At 47.7% G+C, this 26,207-nt stretch overlaps 1 protein-coding gene across 1 annotated transcript in view; it reads left to right on the forward strand.

Moving 5' to 3' along the window:
- Positions 1–26,207, forward strand: part of LOC119440323 (potassium/sodium hyperpolarization-activated cyclic nucleotide-gated channel 1) — a 38,140-nt gene that overhangs the window by 4,280 nt on the left and 7,653 nt on the right. The window contains exons 2-6 of the mRNA XM_049662868.1: positions 1,803–1,990; positions 4,900–5,069; positions 10,266–10,540; positions 11,296–11,445; positions 24,455–24,673. Coding sequence (XP_049518825.1) covers positions 1,803–1,990; positions 4,900–5,069; positions 10,266–10,540; positions 11,296–11,445; positions 24,455–24,673 — 1,002 coding nt within the window. The remainder of the gene's footprint in view (positions 1–1,802; positions 1,991–4,899; positions 5,070–10,265; positions 10,541–11,295; positions 11,446–24,454; positions 24,674–26,207) is intronic.

Genomic DNA, 26,207 nt, shown 5'->3' on the forward strand with positions numbered 1-26,207 from the left:
GGCTCTATACATGACCCTTATAGGGCGTATCCTATTCGCCGTTAACATGGGTAGAGCTTGATATCGATGGTAGTATATTGGACTCCGATATATAGGAACAATTCGATGAGAACAAATGAAAACGAAATAGCCAGTTAAAAAAAGAAGGATTTAGGTGCACGTTAAAGTTCCCCAGGTTGTTAAAATTACTCTGGAACCGTCTGCTACCAACTGTGCAGCTCAGCAACGTGAAGCCTCGCAATAAAAAAAGTCGCAGTTTCACCCGAAACGAGAAGCATCAATTGCGATAGCAAATTAGTAGAGAGCTATACGGAATAAGGATAGTAGTTGTATCGGCTGCATAAACTTACACACACATTCACTTAGCTAACTGAATTAACAAGCATGGTGCCAGTCAGTATGCACAAACAAACTTGAATGGATCACACTCGACGACCGCTGACAACCGCTCTAAAAACGCTGGCGTCAGCAAGCGCGGCTACCGCAGCGAGCGAAGGTTCGTGCGGTCTATCGCTTCAACAGAAACTGAGTGGCGAAAACATACAAAAGTCAGAGCCGTGTGGAGATCACTTTCAAGATACGGTGCGCGCGACCGCCCTCAGCCGTGCAAAGTACAAGTACGCAGTTGCTGGCAGAGTAGAAGCCGCACCCCCTCCCTCCCGCGCTGCCTTCCCGCTTTCCTCCTTTCGCTTGCGAGATTGAGTCGCCAGTTCCCCTTACGCCCGGTCGCAAGGTACGCAGTTGGTGCCGCAGCACTACGTCGCCCCCCCTCCCCCCCCCCCCCCCCACTGCCTTTCGCGTGACGTAGGACGTCACGTTTGCTCTCCGTCGTGCGTTCGTTCTCCGTGAAAGCACGCGTCCCTCGCGCCCTTTCGCTCGCACATACAGCATACGTTCCAGGCATCGCTCGAAACAAGTTCATGACGCCTGTCTATGTACTTCGACAAGTCTACTTCGCTTAGTTAGTGTATTATAGTAAATTGGGTAGCAGCGGCACGGGATGAAATCCCGGCTGATCTAAGGTTGCGAGCACTCCGAAAGCCCAGCATCTCGAAGATGTTGCACGTTCTTTTGGCAGTCGAATGCCATCTTTTTTTGTTTTTTCGGCTTACCTTTTCTCACCTTCCGAATTTCGAGAGTGGGCCTAGATTCGAGGCTACCCGAGATTTGAATAAATGCTGTAAGCTTTAACAAACGTGCTAAACCGTGCTACTGTGACAGTGTAGTTCACAAAATATATTGCACTAATGAGAATCTAAAACCACCATTGATAAGGGCTGCGAACTACGTGTCGCCGCGCATTGATCACAGAAACAAAGTTGGTATCTCATTATCAAGAAGTAACTTGCATTCTGAATCGTTTATTCAGTACTACCTAGGACTGTAATCACCTTCCCGACTCCGTCGTCTACAACCAACATGCCACAGTGTGCAATTTGTCATCACCTGTACGTAACAACTTGCTGTTACTTTTTTTCTCGCCACGTGTTTATTTTTTAGTTGTTATCCACGCCTTCCTGTAACGCCGGAACGACCTTGAAAGTGAAGAAATTAGAAACTGGAAAGTGATTTGCTGTTTCCGTCCGCCCGTCGTGTCGTCGCAATTGCCAAGTCGCCGACGTTATTACTTCGTCATCGCCATGTCACTTCCTCTCAGCTTCGTACTCGCGATAGGGACATAAGAAACGAAACTTTGCTTAAAACCACCCCTAATACTCGAATGTATGTAATGGCTTTGCATAACAGTTCGCGATATACTATGTGCGAGAAGTGACACGGGGGGTGTTCTTCTGTCACCGCAGGACAAAGACGTGGAGCGTCGACTCGTGGCGATGTTCAAGCGGCAGCTCAAGACGTTCCTGTTTCCACCGAGGAAGCGACAGGGCTTCGTGTTTCCTTTAGATTACGAGGACAGAAGCATTCTTGACGGTCGGTCCATTCGAGAGGAGCGCCACTTCCCGTGGATGATACACCCCAAGACCACCTTCAGGTTCGCACGCCGTTGCGTTTTAATTCTGTACGCACCGCGATATCTTACGCTTACAGGGCGTGACGTTTGTTTGGTCGGGCGCTTGATTAACGTCAAACGAATCTCGTAAAGCTACGTGTCATAAATTCTCATTTCTGATCAAATAGCGCCACAGAAAATAGAGGAGGACTTGAAATGTAGACACAGTGGACGCAATCACTGACTCTCAGCTCAAGCTTTAATCAAATCATAGTGACAGGAAGTGATATCATGATGTAAGTGATGAAGTTAGTCGGCGATAATTATGTCCCCGGTGTCTACTTTTTCCTTCGGTTGCTTTCTGTTGCCCCATTGCACCAGAAATGAGCCCATACCAACTACTCCAACTTTCAGTGCACCTGAACGAATCCTGATGTTCAGTGTTACCAATTCATAATAAGGTGAATGAAGCCTGTGACGCGTCGTTACACACTCGCTATACAGGGAATAGTTCCCCCGCGCAAATGTTTGGGTTCACGATAATGTTAGACCCGATGAACGGGGAATTTGAGGCTTTCACAAAGTTCTGAATTCCTCTGAATGAGGTACGTACCTCTCTCCCTACTGATATAGTGCGGGCGATATTAGGTTACAAATCAAATTGTGGAGTTTATCGACCTAAAGCAACGCGCGGGCAACGCCCTAGTGGAGGGCTGCGGATTAATTTCCACTACCCGCACTTTCTTTAAAGTGCCCCTATATCCAAGTACAGGAGCGTTTTGCATCTTCCCGGTTGAAGCCGAGAATCGAACCGATGTCCCCAAGCTCGGCAGCAAAAGGTCATAACCACTGAGCCAATGCGGCGGGTTGCCGCGTAATAAAGGATGCGCCCGTTGACTGTGACTTCAGTATTCGAAGATACTGTGCTGTCATGAAAACAGCGCAAAACATCGCAGATCGGGTTTGCACTATATGAGAGTGGCCGCGTTTGAAGGCATGTGGTATTGTCGCCCTTAAAAAAATAATAGCTGCTAATTTAATGAAGACCTGATCGCTTACGTCGTTTTGGTTATCCTTCGACGCATCGTGTTTTATATCATGAGAGTTACCTGCGGCTTTAGGAGAGGTTTGTGAAGCATTCATTTGTAACAGAATCGATGCAAGATCTTTATTATTGCACGCGGCAGAGTCAATTTCTTCCCCACGGCGTTCACCGCGCTAGTATACATCACTTGTGCGCTTCTGTATACGTGTGAAAATTGCACATCCGAAGCGCATGGCTGCACTTGAGGGTGGTTCTACCGTTTACGCCTGTCAGACATCTGAACGAATCAGATATATTGGTTCTTCACACGAATGGCTGCTTCTTGGACAATCCTACGTAGAATGTGGCCGCATAAGAAAACCGTCCTAATGTTGTTCTTTCTTTTAATGACGAGAGCCATTATGCTGGTCAGTAACGCGTTTCGCGTAACGTATGTTCCTTCGGTCGGTCAATCACCGCAATGTCGCTGAGTTGCAGTGCTGCAGTGCCAGTCTTCTGCATATCTTCACTTTATGTGATGCAATGAGCCTGCAAGCTCTGAGCTATATATGGCGTGTGCCTGAAGCTATATAGACCATGTACTATGCAATAACCTACGATGATGTGCAAGACTGACAGATGTTGGCTGTTGCTCTTGCACATCCTAACAGTCAAGCATTGTCGAAGCACGACACATTGGCCATGCAGCCATGCAGCCCTTACTAGATGTTTAAACGGTGCGATTTTAAATTCTGTACGTTCTGTGCCAACCTGCCCGTTACGTGCTTCACACCTTCCTTCTGTCATAATCATCATCGTCATCGTAACCCATTTTGTCACTCTTTCTTTCCATTTTCCCTTGGCACAGCTGGCTAAAGGAATGTACCGCAGGTCAACTCTTCCCTTCCTGATATTAAACTCCATTTCACTTTCTCTCGCGCGTCTCTATGTCATGACCTTCTGTCGTGAATCACTGCACTACGGCAGTTACATTGAAGCGACAGAAGAGAAGAAGCACGTTATGCCGCTCGGTGCATGTGAGCCAAGTAGGCAGACGCATCACTTTGTGCGTACTTCGCGAAGCGCTAGAGCATTGACGTTGCAAACACTGAAACTGTGGGCGTGACAGTTCAAAAAGCAGATTTATTTGTGTATGCAACATTCATGTGATGAACAATAAGCCTGAAACACTTGTCAAAGGGTATGTCAGCGAATGAGCAGTCTCTACAGAAGTCATTTTGGTGCAAACAAATTGCAAATAGCACAAGAACGTTGTGAAATGTATAGGCAACAAGATTCCTCGTGTGATGAACTATAAGGCCTGAAACACTTGTCCGACAGTATGTCAGTGAATGAGCAGTCTCTACACGAGTCAATTTGGTGTCAACACATTGCCAATAGCTCAAAAGCATTGTAAAATATGTGTATGCAACAAGATTACTCATGTGATTAACAATAAGCCTGAAACACTTGTCAGAGAGTATGTCAGTGAATGAGAAGTCTCTACACAAGTCAATTTGGTGTCAACAAATTGAAAATAGCTCAAGAGCGTTGTGAAATGTCTATGCAACAAATTCCTCGTGTGATGAACAATAAGACTGAAACACTTGCCAGAGAGTACGCCAGTGAATGAGCAGTCTCTACACTATTCAGTTTTGTGTCAACACATTGTAAATAGCACAGGAGCGTTGCGAAATGCTCGTATATACGCATTTATCAAAATTTAAAAAAGTGCGTTCCCATTGGTTATCGCCATTACACCGCGTTCTTTGTTAAAATCGGAAGCTATAGTAATGTTTCTTGAGGCGTTCTACTTCAATTCTGCTGCCGCAACGAGATTCGTTCTTGCAGCATTCGTTAAATACAGCATTCGCTTGTGCTCAAGTCCTGCGGCTCAAGCGCATGGACGGACGTCCATTGTGCGCAGGAACGCGTGGGACCTGTGCATGTTGGTGATGAGCTTCGCCAGCGTTATCCTCGTGCCTCTCAACATGGCTTACTTTGAGAGCGTACAGGAGGAGCGACTCGAATGGCGCCTCTTCAACATCGCCTCCGACCTGCTCTTCTTCGCTGACGTTATCTTCAACTTCAGAACAGGTAACGCAGATGGCAAATGCAGCCCGATCGCTTACGCGTGCCGTGACTTTCACAAGAATCCACTCGTGCGCTTGCCATTAAGGCGTTCTCTGCCGAAAGGCACAGAGCAATTTTTATATGCAGGAACACCATCAGCAAAATACTTCAACTGGAGATCATTGCGGGCCTTGGCTTTAGCCCCAAGTTGATGCTGTTCTTCGCCGAATATCCCCTGCTAAGCATTTGCACACTATCAGTTAAAAATTTCAACCGGAGATCATTGCGGGCCTTGGATTTGCTGCAAGCTGACGCTGTTCTTCGCCTACTAAGTATTTGCATAAATCTGCTAACGACGGATGTTTACGGCGACAGCAGCTAAGTGACAGCTAGACACTGGGTTTGCTGTGCCCGTCCACCGTTCCTTCGCATTCACTGTCGTCGTGAGGCCACGTGCCCATCATTTCCCTATAACTGGGGATCCAACTCATGAACCCTACGGTAAAGTGCAGTTGGAAGTCAGACGCGGTAACTACGAGCTATCACGCTTCGTTGGCGCTCGACAATATATGGAGGGATTTCTGCAAAACGCGCACTGTGAAAGCAGCGTGTGTTTTTATTTAAGAGGTCACTGCAAACAAGTGTAGGCCCTCTTGACTCGCCTGCACTTTCTGAACTACAAGTGCAGGAAGTGCTGCACTTCGCTATTCATTTCACCAGTTCAACATGTCGGCATATGTTCGTCGACATTCGTTTCACACAGTGCAGGCTTCGTGCAGAACGAGTTCACAGCATTCCCTGCACTCATCGGAGAGCTATAGAGCAGGGCTTGTGCAGGTTGTGCCACGCCCGTTCTACACAAACAAGAATGGCACTACAGCTGGCAGGAACTAAGTTCCCGACCCGAAGTACATGGCGAATTGAATAAGCCTATATAGTAGCGGACAAAAATGACGTATTGCGCATCGAAAAAAATAATGCTTTTGAGAAGGTGACGGTGTACGATATGAAAACCTTTTGCTGAAGCATTAAATGAGTTTACAGCTTGAGGAATTGCTGAAGTTTGCAGATGCGCGACTTCCTGAGCGAGGACAAAACCGAAGAATAGAGAAAGGCAATTTTTTTTATATTCTCTCGTATTTATTTTGAATTTCATCCCCGGTCGTCTCAGGCGGTGAAGCGGAAGTGCTGCGCAAGCAACAAGAGTATCACTCGATGCTCGTGCTACGAATAAAGATTTCTAGTTGAAAGTCAGCGCTTGTCTTTTTCTGTTCTACGGTTCTGTCCTCGCTGAAGAAGTCGCGATGTTACACTTTGAATCATGCCGAACCAACTAGCCCAATGTTGACTTTAATGCGATAACTATTTCTTGCGGAACTTTCCCCGGCTTTCTTGGGTAGGCGATCTTTCCTGGGAGAGCCGCGCTGAAGGCGTAGATGACATGAACCATGACGCCGCCAAAACCTAAGCAGCACAGGAAATGAGGCGTGAAGGAATGAGTGAATTATGTAAAAAAAAAAAAAAACTAAATCACGGCGCCTTCATCACATCGCCGTCATGCCATTGCCCCCGCCGTCTACAGTCGTTGACGTCACTCACACTCACATTACAGGAGGCGTCATATCGTTACTGTCACACACTTTCATCGATAATTGTGCCTGTGATTTTGTTAACATCTCGCCACGTCGTTTCGTCAAGCATTTCTTTAATCTTTCTTTCGTATTTCGACCGTGTTTCATGGTGGTTTGTTTGTTTTTCGGGAAATGGGGCACGCCCTGGATCACGTTGACCCGCATTCTCATCACTTAGCCAGGCCGGACACTCCTCCCGAGGTCGCTAAAATTCTAAAAAAGTCAGTGTTAGATTATCCACCGGGCTCTCAAACGTGGCACAACTTAGCCCGTAAGCCGCAGTGGTCGTCCTGTCTCTGTGGCCACTTCTCACCCTAATAAATTTGTGAGGAAGAGAATCCCATGCCAGTCACGGAGAAGTATCAGAAAGGTGACCTCGGAGCTGAATGTGTTGGCGACAACAACGAGAAGAGCCGTTCGAAGGTACCTCAAGGTACCTCAAGGTGCTCCCTTACAAAAAAAGTCGCGGTTTCGCCCGAAAGGCGAAGCATCAATTGCGATAGCAAATTGGTAGACAGCTATACGAAGTAAGGATAGTAGTTTTATCGGCCGTATAAAGTTGTATATATTCGCTTACCAACTAAATAAACAAGCACGGTGTCACGCACGCACAGGTAAACGTGGACAAATCTCGCCCGATGACCGCGGAAACTCGTCAAAACGCTGGAGTTTGACCTTCGCGCTGTCATTCGTCTCGCTTCAACACGAGCGTCGAAAGCACAGCGCATACGAAGCTACCGGCACTCGGCGCGGGCACTTTGTACCCATCGCAGATCGTTTTGAAGATGAGGCCCCGAGGGCGTACACTTCGGCCACATCGCAGATTTCTTTCAAGATACGGTGCCCGCGTGGCAGCTCCGAGCAGCAGCCGCAAGAGCAAAACGCCCCCCCCCCCCCCCCCCCCCCCCCACTGCCACCGTCTCCGTCGCCTCCTCCCCGTGCCCCGCGAGCGAACGAAGACTGGGCGCTTCCGGCCGTCTTCCTCTCTCGCGTGTGCGAGATTAAGCTGTGGTTGCCGGCTCACCCTCGCACGCTTCTACTCGCACACACAGCGTACGGCGCGCGGTGACGGTTTTATGGCCGTTGAATTTATACGGAACCTTACGGCGACGGCAGAAATTTGCTTGGATGTGTCCATATAATTGCTATCGCAATAAAATTCCAGCGAAAACATGGACTGTTATTTGGAGGTGCAGAGAAAAGAAAGATGGGAAAAATGACGGCTGCTGTTGGCACGGACCGCGCATGGGGAACACTTGTCAACTGTCTTCACTGATGAGAAATGTTCAGGCTATAGAGGTACGCCACAACACTCGAAACTCTCGTGTGCTTGTTCCGACGTCAGAGTTTGCTAACGCAGCCAATTGGACAGTTTTTCTAAACGCCCATACGGTGTCTATCATGGCTTGAGCCGGGGTAACCACCACTGGTCGCATTTCTCTTGTTTTTGTGACAAAAGGGGCAAAGATCGACACTCACTATATTCTAGAACTATTTCTAGAATTTCTGGAACTAATTCTAGAAATTAATTTGCTGCCCTAATCCCTGTGGCACTTCGGCGAGCAGTGTTGGACTTTACAGCAGGACAGCGCCCCAGTACAACAATCGAAGAACAAGTCAACACCAGAGCAGTGGTGTCGCGCGCTCGCACGCCCGACTTCATTCCAGCTGAAGAGTGGCCGGGAACTACCCGGAACTAAACTCAATGGACTTCTGTGTGTGGGCTATTCTTGACAAGGAGGCCCGCGCCTTTCAGCACAGCACCATGGGGGCCCGAAAGCATCGCTGGAGCGAGCATGGAGAAACATTTTCCTGGGGATACCTTGCGGGGCGCGATGGAAGCGTACCCAGAACATTCAAAGGCCGCTATCAAGCTCAAAAGCGGAGACATTGAATAAAACGTTTTCTGTAGTATTCCTAATATCTCAGGTAAATGCCCTAGAAAATATTTCCTGAGATTCCTTTATTCTCAAGCAAAATATTAGACATAAACCTTGTGACAGCACTCATGGCGCTCCTTGTAAAACGATTGAATATATCAGCAGAATTACACAACGCACGTGATCGCTCGACTTAGAAACCATTGGCCGATTATTTTTGCCAACATTTACCGCAGAGGCGGTTTATATCTAGCCCCCCCCCCCCCCTCCGCCAGCTTGCGGCATCACAATAGAATGAAAACTACGTCATGATCTAACATGGCGGCGCCCTGCCTGCCCGTTTCAGGCCAAACGGATAGCCATTGATGACCTGTTTGCCCCCTTCACGTCAAGTAAATAGTATTATTTTAGACTTTCGCTACCTTGCATCTCAACTCAGCAGCTTAGTTTGTACGCTGCCTCGGCGGTCTTCTTGGATTTTTCGACATCGAGGCAATGAGGCCTAGCCTGTAGTATAACGCACATGTTACTCGCGAAGTCACTGGCTCTGATTGCTGTAGCTTCAGACAGCACACTCCATCCAACGTTTTCCTTTACTAACGCGATAGCGTTAAGGGCCCCGTGTCGCACAAAATCCGGCGTCGGCGCCGGCATCGGCGTACACATCGGCGTCCGTGGCATCCGTGGCGAAGAAATTCAGCCCGAACCACCCCGACCACACAGGCCCTCCACATGGCGCAAGGAGTTAGTGAACAAAAATGAATATCTTAAATTAAAATCCGTCAGCAAAAATTGTAAAATACGACTTAACTACAACCTACAGACATGACAGCGTCTGATTGTAATTTGAATGTACGAGAAAACATAATTCTGTTACGAGGAAACTCAAACACAAACCCATTTCCACCATTTTTACCATAACAACAGCGGTGCGCTCGGGTAGTTTACCTGCGAAAACTCCATCCAGATGGCGCTCGCCTCCTCGGCAGCGTAAAACGGTAGCGGGGCGCAGAGGCGAAGATGGACCAAAAGAAAGCTGCAGTTACCGGGAAGCCTGACAAGCATTCAGGGATCTTTAAATGCTATCGCGTTCCACTCTTAAAGGCGAATCTTACGCGTCCTCGAAATTTTTCATGGCTGTTCGCACCTTGAAACGATTGAAATGCTGATTGACGCACGCAAAAACAAGAACGCGTCAAAATTTGAATATATGCAATGACACGAGCTAAACGGGACATAAGACACATTTCCCTCATTCTACGGACTTTCTTTGAAATTCATATACTGTACTACAAGTACCACAGGCGTGATCGCCTTGAGATGATCGAACTGTCTGAATCTTGAGATGATTGACAAACACAAATGCACGTGCACGCACGCACACACACACACCACACACGCGCAGGTTCACACACACACACACCCACAGACGCACATGCACCCGCACACACACGGCCACACGCGCTGGCAGACACGCACAAATACGCGTGCGTGCGCGCACGCACGCACGCACGTACACACACACACGCACGACACGCACGCACACACACACACACACACACACACACCACACACACACACACACACACACACACACACGCACACGCGCGCGCGCGCGCAAGCAGACATGCATCAATCGTAGAACTTTGCGGAGTCTGATGCACATCTGCTGTGTCAATGCTTTACTCCTGACTGCATTGAATGCGCAGGTATTCCCATGAAGGAAGACCACGGCCGCATCAACATGGATCCGGAATACGTCGCGGTACAGTACCGGCGGGGTTGGTTCTACGTGGACTCCTTCTGCTGCCTGCCGCTGGACTACACCGCCATGGTTGTGCTGCACACGGGCGACTCGGCCGACGACCCTTCCGCCACGTCAGCATACCCAAGCATCCTGCGAATCAACAAGCTGCTGGCACTTCCCAAGATCGGTCGGCTCACCGCCATAATCAGGAACCTAGCCGACGTTGAGGAAAACTTTGTGAGCACCGTCACTCACTCACTCACTCACTCACTCACTCACTCACTCACTCACTCACTCACTCACTCACTCACTCACTCACTCACTCACTCACTCACTCACTCACTCACTCACTCACTCACTCACTCACTCACTCACTCACTCACTCACTCACTCACTCACTCACTCACTCACTCACTCACTCACTCACTCACTCACTCACTCACTCACTCACTCACTCACTCACTCACTCACTCACTCACTCACTCACTCACTCACTCACTCACTCACTCACTCACTCAGGTGATTATGCTAAGAACAGTTAGTGAAATTTGGTTATTAGGCACCGTGCTGAAGGCACATCATCTAGAACTTAGCTTAATTTCATCTTTTTGACAGGCGTCTCTTTTTTTCTTTTGTTTATGACATCAAACTATACATCAGGGATGACTTCAGTGAAGGAGTTCGACAGGAGCCACTATAGCATCAGCGGTGCGTAATATATTTACTGTGTCATTAATTTATAGGCTGCTGCGAACACAGTGCAGGTTCAAACAGGGTGGATGCGAATTAAATTCGCACATGGATGAACAACAAGGAGAGTCACTGAGGCAATCAAACGAATGCGGCATGCAATTCGTCATTACTGGCACGAGAAAAAAAAAACACGTACATCTAACTCTGGTGCCAGATATGGTGTTTTTGCGTGTGGCTGCTGAGTGCTTTCTCCTGCGCCTTGGTGCGGTACTCTCGAACTTCTTGAATTGTTGGCGCAGTTCGTGTACTCCAAGGGAGTGTACGTGCGCCTGCTGTTCCACTTGGGCCTGCTCTTCCTGCTCATCCACTGGCACGGTTGCCTGCAGTACTACGTGGACCGTCTGGAGGGGTTCCCCAGCAACTCCTGGGTTGCGCGACTTGATCTCGTGGTGAGTGTGCCTCGCGAAGCAGGCTTAAAAGAGCCCTGCGACACTTTTGTAGTGTAGCATTCCTAACAAGAACTGCTACGGAAAATACGTAATCTTAGTAAGAGGTGATAGTCGTCATAATATTCTTAATAAGAGTTGCGCAAGTCAGACAGCGTGAAGAACGTTCGAAAGGTGGCTGCGGAGCTCCTTCTTTGTCTTTGAATAGCCGATGATGTCTATTTATAGGTTGCGAAATATGCCCAAGTGTGTTCTCAAAATGTCAGGCATAATCTTCTAAAACCGCACAGAGGAGTTTTTTTTTTTAACTGAATGATAGGCGGTTATATTCAACCAAGTCAAAAGAAGTATATTTTTTCGTTTCTTCACTTAAGGCATGGCCCAAAAAGCCCTACAGGGGTCTAGTCGTGAAAAATAATGGCCGCCAACAGTTTCGTCAATGATACTCACTATGACAATTGAGAGCCATTGTTCCCAGGGCACTCCTCTTGATCCGCCAGAGCTCCAGATTGATCTCGATGAGATGTTTAACTGGTATCGGACATGGTAAATGGGACTAAATACGCTCAAGCGTAAATCGATGTGGGTCTCCCGTCACACACCTACAAGTGGACACTACTTAATTGGTAACACGGTTCTTGACGCGACCATCATATAAACATGTACGTGTACACACTACCTCTGATTTAACAAGTAAATTACATGTTCATTCAGTCATTGCAAGAGGTAATAGTCGTTTTGGCTACGTACATAGAATTTTTTAACACGAAAGTGTTTTATTCCGGGGTCCACCAAGACTTCACTGACGTATTTCCGTCACGGAAATACGTCATAGAACATAATACAAAGAAAGAAACCAGAAGAAAAAGTTCCACAAACATGCAAAATTTAGGAATCGAACCCACGACCTCTCGGTCCGCGACGATAGATCGCCGAGCGTTTAACCCATTGCGCCACAAACGCATTTGCAGAGAGCTACACAGACGCGCCTTATATATCTAACACTCCTCCGTGTACCCGCGCTCTTGCTCGGGGCGGTGCCGCCGCCTACGAGCAGAAAAGAGAAGTACTGCATTATGACACTAAAGCCCGGGATACATGGAGCGAACTTTCTCGACGAACTTCACGCGTCAAGTAACGACGCGGCGACACGACGCAGGATGTTTGCTGTGTTGCAATACATGCGGCGAACGCCGCCGCGCGTTGGCCGCCGTGTTGGCGGCGGTCCCGGCCGCCCGCTTCGAACTGAATTTGGCGTTGTCCTTGTAGAATTCACTTAGTTGGAAGCAAATGACTGCGTAAACGGCTTTCGCTTAGTCTCAGGCCGCTTCGACGACAGAGTATTATGGATAACCTTGAGTAGTTTTCGAGATCGCTTCTCGTTTCGAACGCGTCTAAGCCTAGCGAAAGAAATATCCGATGCCAGCGCCATCTATCGGGGAAGTCGGGAGATAGGCATGACGACAGCATGTGGCCTCTGAGATCAAAGATTTCTGTTGAAGGTTGTTGTAGAGAGCTTGCACTGCTTGTCTGTTTCCTCGCAGATCAGCGGATATGGGATGTACAAATACAACGCGATTCCTGAGAGATCATACTAGGAACTACTCAATCGGGCAGAGACATGCAGACACGGCAACACCAACGCGATTGCAGACGACGCGAAAAGGCGCGCGCGCGCGAAACACCAGCATGCATTGCGACCGGAACTAGTGCCTCCTGATTGGCTGTCGTCCACCGCTGCGCGCTAGACGCTTCCGGCGGCGGCGTTCACCCGACGAAAATGTTTTGGACAGGCAGATCGGCTGCGGACGGCAAATTTCTTGACGCCGGCCGTCGGACGTTCGCCGCCCGACGAAGTTCTTCGCTCGGACGCCGGTTATTCGCTTCATGTATTCCGGCCTTAACGCGCACCGACAGTGAACGCTTCGGTGGTCTCAGCACTACGACGCCTCGATGCCAGCATTCGAAGGGACGCTGGCATCAAGAAGCACTACCAACGCCACCTAGGTGGCGTTCACCGTACTCAGCACAGCGGAGCGTGGCCTCCGCAATTAGCTCTGAAAATGTTTCTGAAGTTGATCGCGGAGGCTGCAATTACGACGCGCTGTACGCGCTGATTTGACTCGGTGACGATTCAGTTACGTGCTTTGTCTTGCGCGTTGTATTAGTGTGTCAGTTACGTGCTTCGTCTTTCGCGTTGTGCTAGCGTGTGCAGCGTAGTGCAGCTTCCATATGCACGACGGTTGCTCATGGTCATCGACGTTGGTAGTCGTGATGGAGGAGACGTGCCACCAGGCGTCAGCGTGGGTGCATCAACGCCTAAGGGCGCTTTAGCCACAAAACACCAATAGACATTATATATCAATGTACAATAAACATTACACTACTTCTGTGAAGACACGTTTCACTTTCGTGTTCTATACCGATTCCTATATAAGAGGGATCAACCACATTTTTTACATTGCTACTGTAGCATCTAAGAAAGCAATTTACGCTAGCAATCATCATCATCATCAGCATTAGCCTATATTTATGTCCACTGCAGGACGAAGGGCTCTCCCTGTGATCTCCAATTACGTATGGAAGCATAGTGTCAACTCTCTTTCCAACCAAATCTATGGTGTACAAAATAACTCATTCATCGTAAGGTGACTATGAATGAACTAACAGAACGCCGAGTGTAACGCACATGAAATGTTACCTTAAAAAGTCCCCTCACCCGGCCCTACCAGGAATCTTAGTTTAGACAACGGAAGTTGGGGAGAGAACCTAGGTAGCATTTTATTGCAACTGGAGATGAAAGACGTTGAAAAGTCGCGCAGCCATGCTACCAGAAGGCGAGCTTCGCTGCCAACGTGACAACCTTTCCTTTTGCCTCGGCTAAAGTCAGCAAGCGACGTTTCTTCCCTGACTTATCCAATGGTGTAAAGCCGAGGGACCACGTCAAGAGACCCCCCCCCCATTTTTCGTTCTTGCTATACGGAACACTTCCAGCGGAGCCTTTGCACGTTCTATATTGGATGACTTACCAAACTCACGTGCCATATTTGGTGACGTTACAGGCCGTGCGTGGATGCAGAGGTGTTTTTGCGAGTAATATTGATTCTTCGGCGGGACGCCCTCCAGAGGACGCTCGCACTGGCTTTCTTTTGAAATTGCAGCAATTTTCGCGCCATGCAGCGCTTTCATACTTTGCAGGCAGGATCGTTATCGCGTGGTCTACGCACCGTGCTTGTTCACTTGCAATGCCCAAACGTGGAGGATGTCCGAGGGGCCCCTTAAGATGAAGCTTTTAAATCGGGGCCAACTCCAATTTTTTCAGGAAACCACTTCCCATTTGAAGATCAGAAATACTCCTATTAGATAACCACCGGACCGTTTTAAATTAAATATACTGCATTTAAAAATTACGGATACATTCTGCTGAATTACAGAAGCAATATCTTGATTAAAGGCCTCACAGCTTTATTATCACATGTAGGCCTATAGACCAACAAGATAAGTATCTCGATGTTCATTACCGATGGTCTTTCTGGCACGCGCACTCATACAAGACTTATTTTTCTTCGTCGTCAGGTGGCATGCACAAACCGCGAAGAGCGCGGTGGCATTAAAGTACATTTTAGTTCTATCTAACACCACAACTATTCTACCCATTGGGCGGATGTCTCTTAGCGCTCTGGATCCGATCGCGGCGAATACGTCATGGCCATGGCTCTGTAGGTGCGGTTAAGTTTGTTCTTGAGACTTGCTGCGGTTGTTTCGGGCTCGGCAAGGAGGCACTAAACATAGGCACGTATACAGGCTGTTTCAGCGAGCACTTTCAAAAGATTGTAAAGGTTGACTGCGGCAGATAGCGCAATTTTACTTGATGAGCTGGTCTACCCGAAGAGGCGAACATTACTTGCACAAAAATGTAAATGCTTAGTCGATTAATTAACAAAAATTCACAAATTAGTTTTAACCAATTACCCTATGGCCCATATTGCAATTCACAAATTATAGCCCTGGAGTTCGCAAGGTGGATCCACTTGGAATGAATTCTAAGGATGACACCAGTTTCGAGATATTAGTTCCCGAACTTTGCGGAGAAATGCATTGGCTTTCCAGTTACTTTCGAAAGCGTCGTTTTATGCATTGAAGCACAAAAGTAAACCAGCGAAGCTGAAATTTGCGACCCCGGTATGAGCCACACGTGATTACTTTCTTTCTTGTTCCTGGCTCATACCCGCATATCCAATGCGGATATGCGCCACCCGTGATTTTATTATCCTTAATCGTGACGTAACTGACGAGCATGTGATGTTATTGATGTCATGACCTGATCAGTCATGTTAGTCATACATTCGTACCCTTCCATGCCAATTTTCGTATATACCAAGTGAACAGGGGCGCAGCCAGACAGCCCCTCCCCGAGTTTTTTTCGTGCTGGCATGCACCGACGAGAAAAAAAAAAAAAGAAAAAAAACACCGGCGCCGGGAATCATTCTGGATTTTGTCTACAATGTCTTTTTCACGCTCGAACAGACATTTCGGCACGAACATTGCGAACTCGGGCTGGATTTCCTGACAACGCCCTTGCACCTAGAGTCACATAACGCAAGGAGCCCCATCCGAGCACAAAGTTTCAAGGGCTTTTCGATAGCGAGCGGGCGCGTTGCGGCATCTCGCAGCGGCCGCGGAATCTACGGAGCGCATGGATTTCAATTCCGAAACTTTATGGGTATACAGTTCTCATAAACTTTTGACGCGAAAGGTGCACTGACATTTCCAAAGGCATGCTTTAGATTTTCAATTCTGAAACTTTATGGGTTTAATGTTCTTATAAACTTGGGCCAACATGCTCGCACTGGAGCCCTCGTGTCGAAGCCGATCCAGAAATGGAAGCATGCGCTCGCAATCTTCCACACGCACGAAAATACTAAGTATCACCATGACTGTCAGCTGGCAGCTGATAATTTTCTCCAAACATTTTCAGGAAGCGTGCCCAATGTGGTCGATCAGCCGTACCAGGGCAGGCAAAGTAAAATAAGAGAAAACAGAAGTAAGTTAACGGCCTATTATTGAGGCAGTTCTTTTTTGCTGGTGACAAGGTCTGGCTCTCCGTGGCCATAGAGACAGTGGTCCTATGGATTTAAGTAAAGCCCCCGCTGAAAATACTGGTATTTTCAGAGCGCTTCTTCGCATGTGAATTGATTGTGAAAATACATATCTGAAGAACCCTTTGGAAAGTTGCCCCAGTAATGCCTCGTATTTAAGCCCAGGTGTACAAAACCAAATTATATAAATTTGTGGTGAAATTATCAAAGCAAGCCTAGATTCAAAAGTAAACGCTACAGGCTGCTTCTCCGTACTTGCTGACAAAACGACGATATTGCTGGAATCGAACAGCTTACTGTTTGTGCAAGGTACCTAAAAAAGAATGCCAACGATATCGAAGGAGTGTTTTTAGGTTTTAGCACCGGCATAGATGCCCTCTCTCATTGCGACTGCAGGTTCTATGTAAATGTGTACCAACTGCTGCAGATTCTAGTCACCGTTCCAGTGACAACTGCCAACGCAGAGTGAATATTTTTTAACATGAGATTACAAAAAAAAATACTTGCGCTCTACAATGTCTCATAAACACATGGTTAGGCAGGCGCTTCTATACACCCACAGAGACGTCGGCATCAACGTATCCGAAGTCATTGACCGCTTCGCTAAACTTCCCCGCCTAGTGAAGTTTGTGCTTTGATAGCGAAGCATCAAAAATAAATGCAAGTCGAAATCTCTGTTCCTTCAGGTCCATAAACTCGTAATTATAAAAACGTGTGACTGTTCATTAGCTTTTAAAAAAGCAGAAATTTTCTCCATTTATTGTAATAGCATCATGATCAAAATTATCACGCGAGTACGAAAATCACGAGGACATCAACAAGCAATTTTGACCGACCTTGCTCATTGAAAGCCCGGCTCACGCGGCGTTTCCCAACACACCCGGATATTGGGTAGTTCAACTTGGCGCATCATCTGTGGCTTTCGTTTGGACTTTTCTTTCAGTTTTAGCGACCTGCTTTTACTTCTTTTTTGAGCTGAAGCAATATACCTTCTTTAATGTTGGGTGCATAATACTTGTTGCCGCTCTGCGGGCAGTTAAATTACACATTTTCGTACTCATTTCTGCATTATTGCTTTATTATTCTACCCATATGGTGGTGTCACGACCGCCGCATGGCCCAAGTACATATCACGATTTCTGCGATCATAGTTTTGTTCTTGCCTAGATCGCCTGTCTTTCTATGCGTAAAGTTTACTATCTGTGACTGGGCAACCTATTTATTTGTCTTGCTTGACGCATTATATACAGTGACGTTTGCTTAAGTACGTTGGAGACTTATACGTATATTTAAATATCTTGTTGCGAGGTGTTTTGTATACAAGCAGTGAACTTTGTTTCCAGCGACACTGTTTTCGCATTTCTAATGTATATTTTGCAGAACTCATGTTTGTTTATATGCACTCACTGCTGCGATTATAATCTCGGTGTAATTACAATACACTACCGGTAACAGCTGCTTCTGCGCAATCTATTGCAACGAAGGACAGCGTCATTGAGGTTTTTCCCTGGTTGTTGCTTATGTACAAAAATGTAAACAAGGTTCTTGAATGACAAATATTCATCAAAATATTTGTCCTCAACTTGTTCATTTCATGGCCTTGACGCTTTTCATATCAGCTGCATGCACTGCTCTGCTAGTTTCGCACTTCCCGAACTGATATAGTTATAAAGTTCGTGTGATATTTTCTTTACTTATTAAATAGACAAAAAAAAGCGCGATGCATTGATATCAGTTATTTCTGCCACAATTTTTGGGACATACGAGTATTTTCTTTTATGAAAAAATACATATGTTACATGACAGTGCGTAGCGTTCAATTATTCGTTCGTAGCATCTAATATACGATGGCATTGGCAATGCAGTTATTATTGATGTATTTGATCCCTCGACCAAATTTATAAGGAGGAGGCCGCGCTGCAACGTGAGCCCTCCCCCCCCCTTCCGAACAAAATTTCTGGCTACGCCACTGCAAGTGAACGAGACGCGAGTTTTCGATAGGTATCGATAGATTTATTTCCGCCGGAGGGTTTCTCTGGTCGGACCACGATTGTTTCGGCCTATAGGCATATATATTTTCGCTGTAAAATTCAGTCCTATGCTCATTCCACGCGACAGCCGGTAGTATGTCACTCATGTACAACCTGTTCCGGCTTCGTGCTATTGGTGGTCGCTCATAGCCCTTCCGGGCGACGAGCGATGGATTCTATATTTCCAGAACCGAGCGATCTGTTCGCGCGACGGCCCGTTTCGTCGCCCGAAGCCGTCGCTCGTCGCTGTGGTGCACAAAATCGCTCACATCGGGTTTGAGCCTAACAGCCTTTCTTTCTGTGCGAGTACAGACACTGTAAGAGTCACCAGGATGAGTTTTACATTTGATTTATATTGTTACGTGTGGAAGGACACAGGCGAAAGAGGCTATTTACAGGTCCATATCATCAACAGCAATCTGCCAGTATCAAGAGCGAAGATCAATAGAAGAGAAATAGCTGGAACCGTGAAGGCAGTCAAGGGCGTCGTCGATACGTGGGAGCGGGTAGACGTCCTTCTTAGTAATTTTGTTCAAATGACGGTAGTCTACACAGAAGCGCCACTTGCCGTCCCTCTTCTTAACCAGCATCACAGGTGACGCTCAGGGACTCGAAGAAGGCTCAATGATGTCTTTATCTAGCATTTTGGTCAGAAACGCGATATGGTCGTCGGTGAATAGGTGTAGCATCGCCAGTACGAATCCGATGCTTGATCGCGAGCGTCTGGCCTAAAGGGCGATCGTCGAAGTCGAAAAAAAATGTGGTTGATCCCTCTTATATAGGAATCGGTATAGAACACGAAAGTGAAACGTGTCTTCACAGAAGTAGTGTAATGTTTATTGCACATTGATATATAATGTCTATTGGTGTTTTGTGGCTAAAGCGCCCTTAGGCGTTGATGCACCCACGCTGACGCCTGGTGGCACGTCTCCTCCATCACGACTACCAACGTCGATGACCATGAGCAACCGTCGTGCATATGGAAGCTGCACTACGCTGCACACGCTAGCACAACGCGAAAGACGAAGCACGTAACTGACACACTAATACAACGCGCAAGACAAAGCACGTAACTGAATCGTCACCGAGTCAAATCAGCGCGTACAGCGCGTCGTAATTGCAGCCTCCGCGATCAACTTCAGAAACATTTTCAGAGCTAATTGCGGAGGCCACGCTCCGCTGTGCTGAGTACGGTGAACGCCACCTAGGTGGCGTTGGTAGTGCTTCTTGATGCCAGCGTCCCTTCGAATGCTGGCATCGAGGCGTCGTAGTGCTGAGACCACCGAAGCGTTCACTGTCGGTGCGCGTTAAGGCCGGAATACATGAAGCGAATAACCGGCGTCCGAGCGAAGAACTTCGTCGGGCGGCGAACGTCCGACGGCCGGCGTCAAGAAATTTGCCGTCCGCAGCCGATCTGCCTGTCCAAACATTTTCGTCGGGTGAACGCCGCCGCCGGAAGCGTCTAGCGCGCAGCGGTGGACGACAGCCAATCAGGAGGCACTAGTTCCGGTCGCAATGCATGCTGGTGTTTCGCGCGCGCGCGCCTTTTCGCGTCGTCTGCAATCGCGTTGGTGTTGCCGTGTCTGCATGTCTCTGCACCGATTGAGTAGTTCCTAGTATGATCTCTCAGGAATCGCGTTGTATTTGTACATCCCATATCCGCTGATCTGCGAGGAAACAGACAAGCAGTGCAAGCTCTCTACAACAACCTTCAACAGAAATCTTTTGATCTCAGAGGCCACATGCTGTCGTCATGCCTATCTCCCGACTTCCCCGATAGATGGCGCTGGCATCGGATATTTCTTTCGCTAGGCTTAGACGCGTTCGAAACGAGAAGCGATCTCGAAAACTACTCAAGGTTATCCATAATACTCTGTCGTCGAAGCGGCCTGAGACTAAGCGAAAGCCGTTTACGCAGTCATTTGCTTCCAACTAAGTGAATTCTACAAGGACAACGCCAAATTCAGTTCGAAGCGGGCGGCCGGGACCGCCGCCAACACGGCGGCCAACGCGCGGCGGCGTTCGCCGCATGTATTGCAACACAGCAAACATCCTGCGTCGTGTCGCCGCGTCGTTACTTGACGCGTGAAGTTCGTCGAGAAAGTTCGCTCCATGTATCCCGGGCTTTAGTGTCATAATGCAGTACTTCTCTTTTCTGCTCGTAGGCGGCGGCACCGCCCCGAGCAAGAGCGCGGGTACACGGAGGAGTGTTAGATATATAAGGCGCGTCTGTGTAGCTCTCTGCAAATGCGTTTGTGGCGCAATGGGTTAAACGCTCGGCGATCTATCGTCGCGGACCGAGAGGTCGTGGGTTCGATTCCTAAATTTTGCATGTTTGTGGAACTTTTTCTTCTGGTTTCTTTCTTTGTATTATGTTCTATGACGTATTTCCGTGACGGAAATACGTCAGTGAAGTCTTGGTGGACCCCGGAATAAAACACTTTCGTGTTAATATCTCGGTAGGCCGATAACACTTTGGAAAGGTCTTCAGCCTGTGTATAGGACAGGTCCGCCGCAACCATTAATTCTTTATGTTGGGATCGGCGCCCGAGGCTGGCGCGAGGGGCACGCCAAGCTCGGAAGAACCATCGGTTGATAAAGTTGCCACTTGATGGTCGCCGAGGCAATCAACGTTGGCAAGGCAAATACCTAGCGGGAGAATTTGTTTTGCCAATCCAAAGTAAAAGATAGGCATGCGAGTGCAGTTATTAGTAAGAATGCTGTGAGGCACGGTGACGTCATACTGTAGTTGAATGTCGGGCAGAGGAGTGACGAGGTACTCGCCATCAGGAACAGGTGGGGTAGACAACAGTTCAATATAGGCTATTGACTTTGGTGGTAGGCGAATAAAGCCGTTGGGGCGTAAGCGGCACTGGGGTTCATCAGGAAGTTCCGCGAGGATCGGCAACTCAAGGCGAAGGCAGAGCAGTCAATAAGAGCAGAATGCGCAGAAAGAAAATCGAGTCCGAGAATTAGGTCGTGGGGGCAATGAGCAAGCACGGTGAAGAGTACAGGAGTGTGGCGGCCGGCGATGCTGACACGTGCCGTACACATGCCGACTACAGGGATAGTACCGCCATCCGCAACGCGGATGACGCGTACCGTACGCTGGGGTGAGGAGCTTTCTGAGTCGTCGTGGGAAGGCAGCACTCAGAAATATGGGACCCTGTATCGATCAGTGCAGTGACAGGATAGCCGCGTGATGTGGGGTATGATACGGCGGCTCTTAGCGTGTTCAAGGCGACGGCATTCTTTTATGATGGCGTCGATAGTCGAGACGTTGCCGAAAACAAGCAAATTGAAAGCGTCGTCGGCAATGCCTTTTAAAAAGCACATGGGCCACTTTATCTGCTTCAGACATAGTATCGTCAGCTTTGCGGCATAGAGTAGTACGTCGAGGATTTATGAAACGTACGGCTCTGTAGAGGGTCTCAACACGAGACGCAAGAGCCTTTCTCGCGGCAACCTTGCGCCCAATAGGGTCACCGAACAGTTCCCGTAGCTTTTCTTTGAAACTGTCCCAACTGGTTATCTCGTCATCATGCGTTTGGTGCCACACGCGTGGGGTGCCGCCGAGATAAAAGATGACATTGGCGAGCACAATCGTTGAGTCCCACCTGTTATTAGCACTGGCATGTTCATAGAGCTTAATCCATTCGTAAACGTCCTGTCCCTCCAGGCCAGAGAACACACCAGGGTCGCGATGTTGGGCAACCACGACGATAGGAGTAGTCGGACGAGCCGAAGCCGTTGCAGAGGTGGTCTCGTCAGCAGGGGGCGTGGTGACAAGCTCGATGTACCGACCACTTCGGAGTTGCGTGGCGAGGACGAGGATCGCTAACCTCCACCAGAATATTACGTGCGGAAGGACACAGACGAAAGAGGCTATTTACATTACAGGCTATTTACACTGGAGACCGACAGCCAGTCCCAAAATCGCTCGCACCAAGAGCACAGACACACTTCATCATCTTTCTCGCGGCGGCTCGTCTCTTGAACATCTTTCGATGCTATCGTAATAATATGCTTTTTACTATAGTAAATAGTAGTCTTTGATGTCACGAGGAGTTGGTGCGGCATTACCAAAGTGCCATCGCCACCCGGATTTAGTTATGCCCCTTTTTTCTGTGGTTAACTAATAAGCCTCCCTGCACAATAAGACTATTCGGTCTGCAATTCCATGAATTCAGCTTAAAATGCCAACCTAGATTACTATTACGATTTAGTGTCTCTATTAAGCGAGCCGATTAAGCGATCTGTCTAAGAAAGCCATTGGCGGGGAACATTCTTCTCGTGGTTTTCTTAAATTACATAGTAATTTTCTCGTGCGGATAGATGTAGGTGGTGGTGGAAGATAAAGCCACCGTGCGTCGCCTGGGTTGTTTCAACGACCGAACATCCAGAAATGGTTCGGGAGCATGCTCTTGCATGTACTACGCATGACCGATCTGCCTTCATCATCATCAGTCTATATTTATGTCCACTACAGGACGAAGACCTCTTCCTGCGATCTCCAATTACCCCTGTCTTGCGCTAGCTGATTCCCACTTGCGCCTGCAGATTTCCTAATTTCATCGACCAAACTAGTTTTCTGCCGTCGTCGACTGCGCTTCCTTTCTCTTGGTATCCATTCTGTAACTCTAATGGTCCACCGGTTATCCATCCTACGCATTACATGGCCTGCCCAGCTCCATTTTTTCGTCTTAATGTCAACTAGAATATCGGATATCCCCGTTTGCTCTCTGATCCATGCACACCGCTCTCTTCCGGTCTCCTAACACGTAACATTTTTCATTCCATCGCTGTTTGTGCGGTCCTTAACTTGCTCTCGAGATTCTTTGTTAACCTCCAAGTTTCTGCCCCATATGTTAGCACCGGTAGAATGCAATGATAGTGCCCTTTTCCGATTTACCTTACAAGTCATAATCCTTACAGCCTATCTCCTTTCCCTTTAATTTATATGACCGAAACCAAATTACTGCCATATCCAAAGCCAGAAATAAACACGTTACGCCAGCAAGCGCCATGTAACCGATAGGGTGTTCTCAGAGACAGCCGTAAGGCGTTGGTCATTATCAGCTCTCGCATATACAGAGCATAACCTGCAAGACTCCAGGTCCAGTTCTCACCAAGAATTTCTTAAGTGTTGCGTTAAAGCGTAACAATTCTGCCTTTTCCGCCATTGTTAGGAAAGTGCGAAGGGATCCATAGACGACAGAGCAACACAGGACTAACGCTTACCATCAACTGGAATGATTTTAAGGAGACTGACATATATAGGTATATAAACGGCATTGCGTGCCAAAAGACTATAGCTTCTCAACGGCACGCATGTAGGTGAGATCACATTTCCAATTTGTCTTCCACTGTTCAGATCAGGTATAAGTAAATACACCTTAATTACTTCGCTGCAAAGACACATAATATTGACTCACACGCGTGTGTTTGTTGTCTTCAAGGAAAAACGCCTCGATGATTTGACGCTCTAGTTGATCCGCGTGTTCAAAGAAAATATTGGTTTAGTCCAACGCTGTATCCCGGCCACGGCGGCCGCATTTCGATGGGGGCGAAATGAGAACACACCCGTGTACTTAGATTTAGGTGCACGTTAAAGAAGCCCAGGTGGTCCAAATTTCCGGAGTCCTTCACTACGGCGTGCCTCATAATCAGATCGTGGTTTTGGCAAGTAAAGCCCCATGATTTTTCGGAACAGCCCCAACTTTGACAATGCCGGGGCAGCTTGTGTTGGAATTGCCGTGTTGCTTTAGGCGCTCATTCACGCGTTGACTCGTCTGTTGTATGTAGTACCTCGTGCCACATGTCATAGGAGTACCGCACGCGACAGTTTTTATGGCTTTTCTTTGTTCGTCCGCATGCTCGCAGAATGCGTCGTGGCCGGTCCAGTACTCGTGGTCGGTGTACGGCTCGAGTTCCATGATGCTGGGCGTCGGCATGGGCGCCATCGAGGCGGACAACGCCCCGGACTCGTGGCTGCGCTGCGGTTGCATGGCAACGGGTCACGCCCTGCAGGCCCTGCTGGTCGGCGCGTGCATCGACATGATCACCTCCATGAACTTCACACGCCTCAGGAACAGGCAAAAGGTGCTGCCGCTTCGCATTGCTATTTTATTCTTGTTTCGCATGAAAACTTCAATGACCAAATTTGACACGCTGCATGTCTTTTTTTTTATGCAGAAGCATGTGTTTTATTGCGTTGACGCAACTTGTCAAAAGCTCGTGGACGGTGCTGTATGGTCTATCTCTCGTATTTAGACATTCTCGCGTCCCCTTAAGTTATTTTCACTGCACATGGCTCTCTTGTTTCCAGGGGTCCGGCTTCCCCGCATAGTAGTACACACGCTGCGGAGGAAGTCGGTCTAGTTACGCAGTAGTACGAGAGATGGCGCGAGTGTTCTCATGCAAGCACCATCTGACGGCGTGGATATTCGTGTAGTATGGTGCACTTTAAGCTTCGCGTCAGTTACACTACTACACCGTTACATAACGCTGTCCCGTGGTTCCTTTGGTAAGTTAGGCGATAACTGTACTTGCGATCAAGGAAAGGCACTTGCAGAATGAGGATGGGGTTGTAGCCTCGGCCCCAATGGACCAGCACAGAGACAACTCAAACATAAATGCTCTGCAAAGTGTGTGCTTGAAGAAATGTCGCGTTTTAATGGTTATTCGCACGTCCGTGATTTATTACACAGGTCCGCAATTCCTGCCTGGCTGTCCGACACAGCTAAGCGTATATAGTGGTTGTAGCGCACAGAATATAAGAAAGGTGTAAGCATATTCGATTACAGAACCCAAGTACCTCACTGGAATTGCCAGGAGAACACCAGTTTCGATATATCAATTCGCAAACGGTGCGACGAAATACATAGGTGTTCCAGTTATCTCGTGCTTCAATGCATACAAGAGCGTTCCGTTAAAATAGTAAGGGGAACAACAGCGCACATTTACGGCGAGCTTGATGACGCATATCTCCGAGCTGCTGTTATTCTGGAAATTCATTCCAAGAGGATACGCCTTGCAAACTCACAGGCTACAATTCGTTAATTGTCATATGAGTTGTGAAGTAATTAACGAAGAAGTAAATTAGTGATTTCTTGTTAATTAGTTGAATATGTGTTTCGATTTCTCGTGCAAGTAATGTGCGCCTCTCTGAATAATCCGCCCCAAGGACTAGAAATGTGTTATCTGCAACAGGTGATTTTTAATAATTCCGCACAACTTAAAAATGATCACCCCGTCGAATGTCCATATCATCACAAAACATTTATAGACACTTCTTTGTATGCACCCTCGTCTGCCGCTATTTTTACTTTCGTTCGTTATTACTAATAAATGTTACGATAGTTCTCCCAGTGTTGCCAAAACGTCAGGAGAAAAAAACCTTTTCTTTATGGTTTTAGGGCTTCAATATTTCCGGAAATTTTACTCACCACAAAGATGTCCTGAAGAAAAAAAAATTGCAATTAGGAAGGGGGGGGGGGGGGGGCTAGGGGTGCGAAGAGTATAAAGACGAAAATAGAAATGTCATCACGAAATAAAAAAGAGTAATCTGTCTGTTTATACGTGGATGCTCGTTACACTTTTCTTTGCCTGTGTCTGTATGAAACGAGGGCAGACA

Source organism: Dermacentor silvarum, chromosome 2 (assembly GCF_013339745.2).
Source record: "Dermacentor silvarum isolate Dsil-2018 chromosome 2, BIME_Dsil_1.4, whole genome shotgun sequence".
NCBI lineage: Eukaryota > Metazoa > Arthropoda > Arachnida > Ixodida > Ixodidae > Dermacentor > Dermacentor silvarum.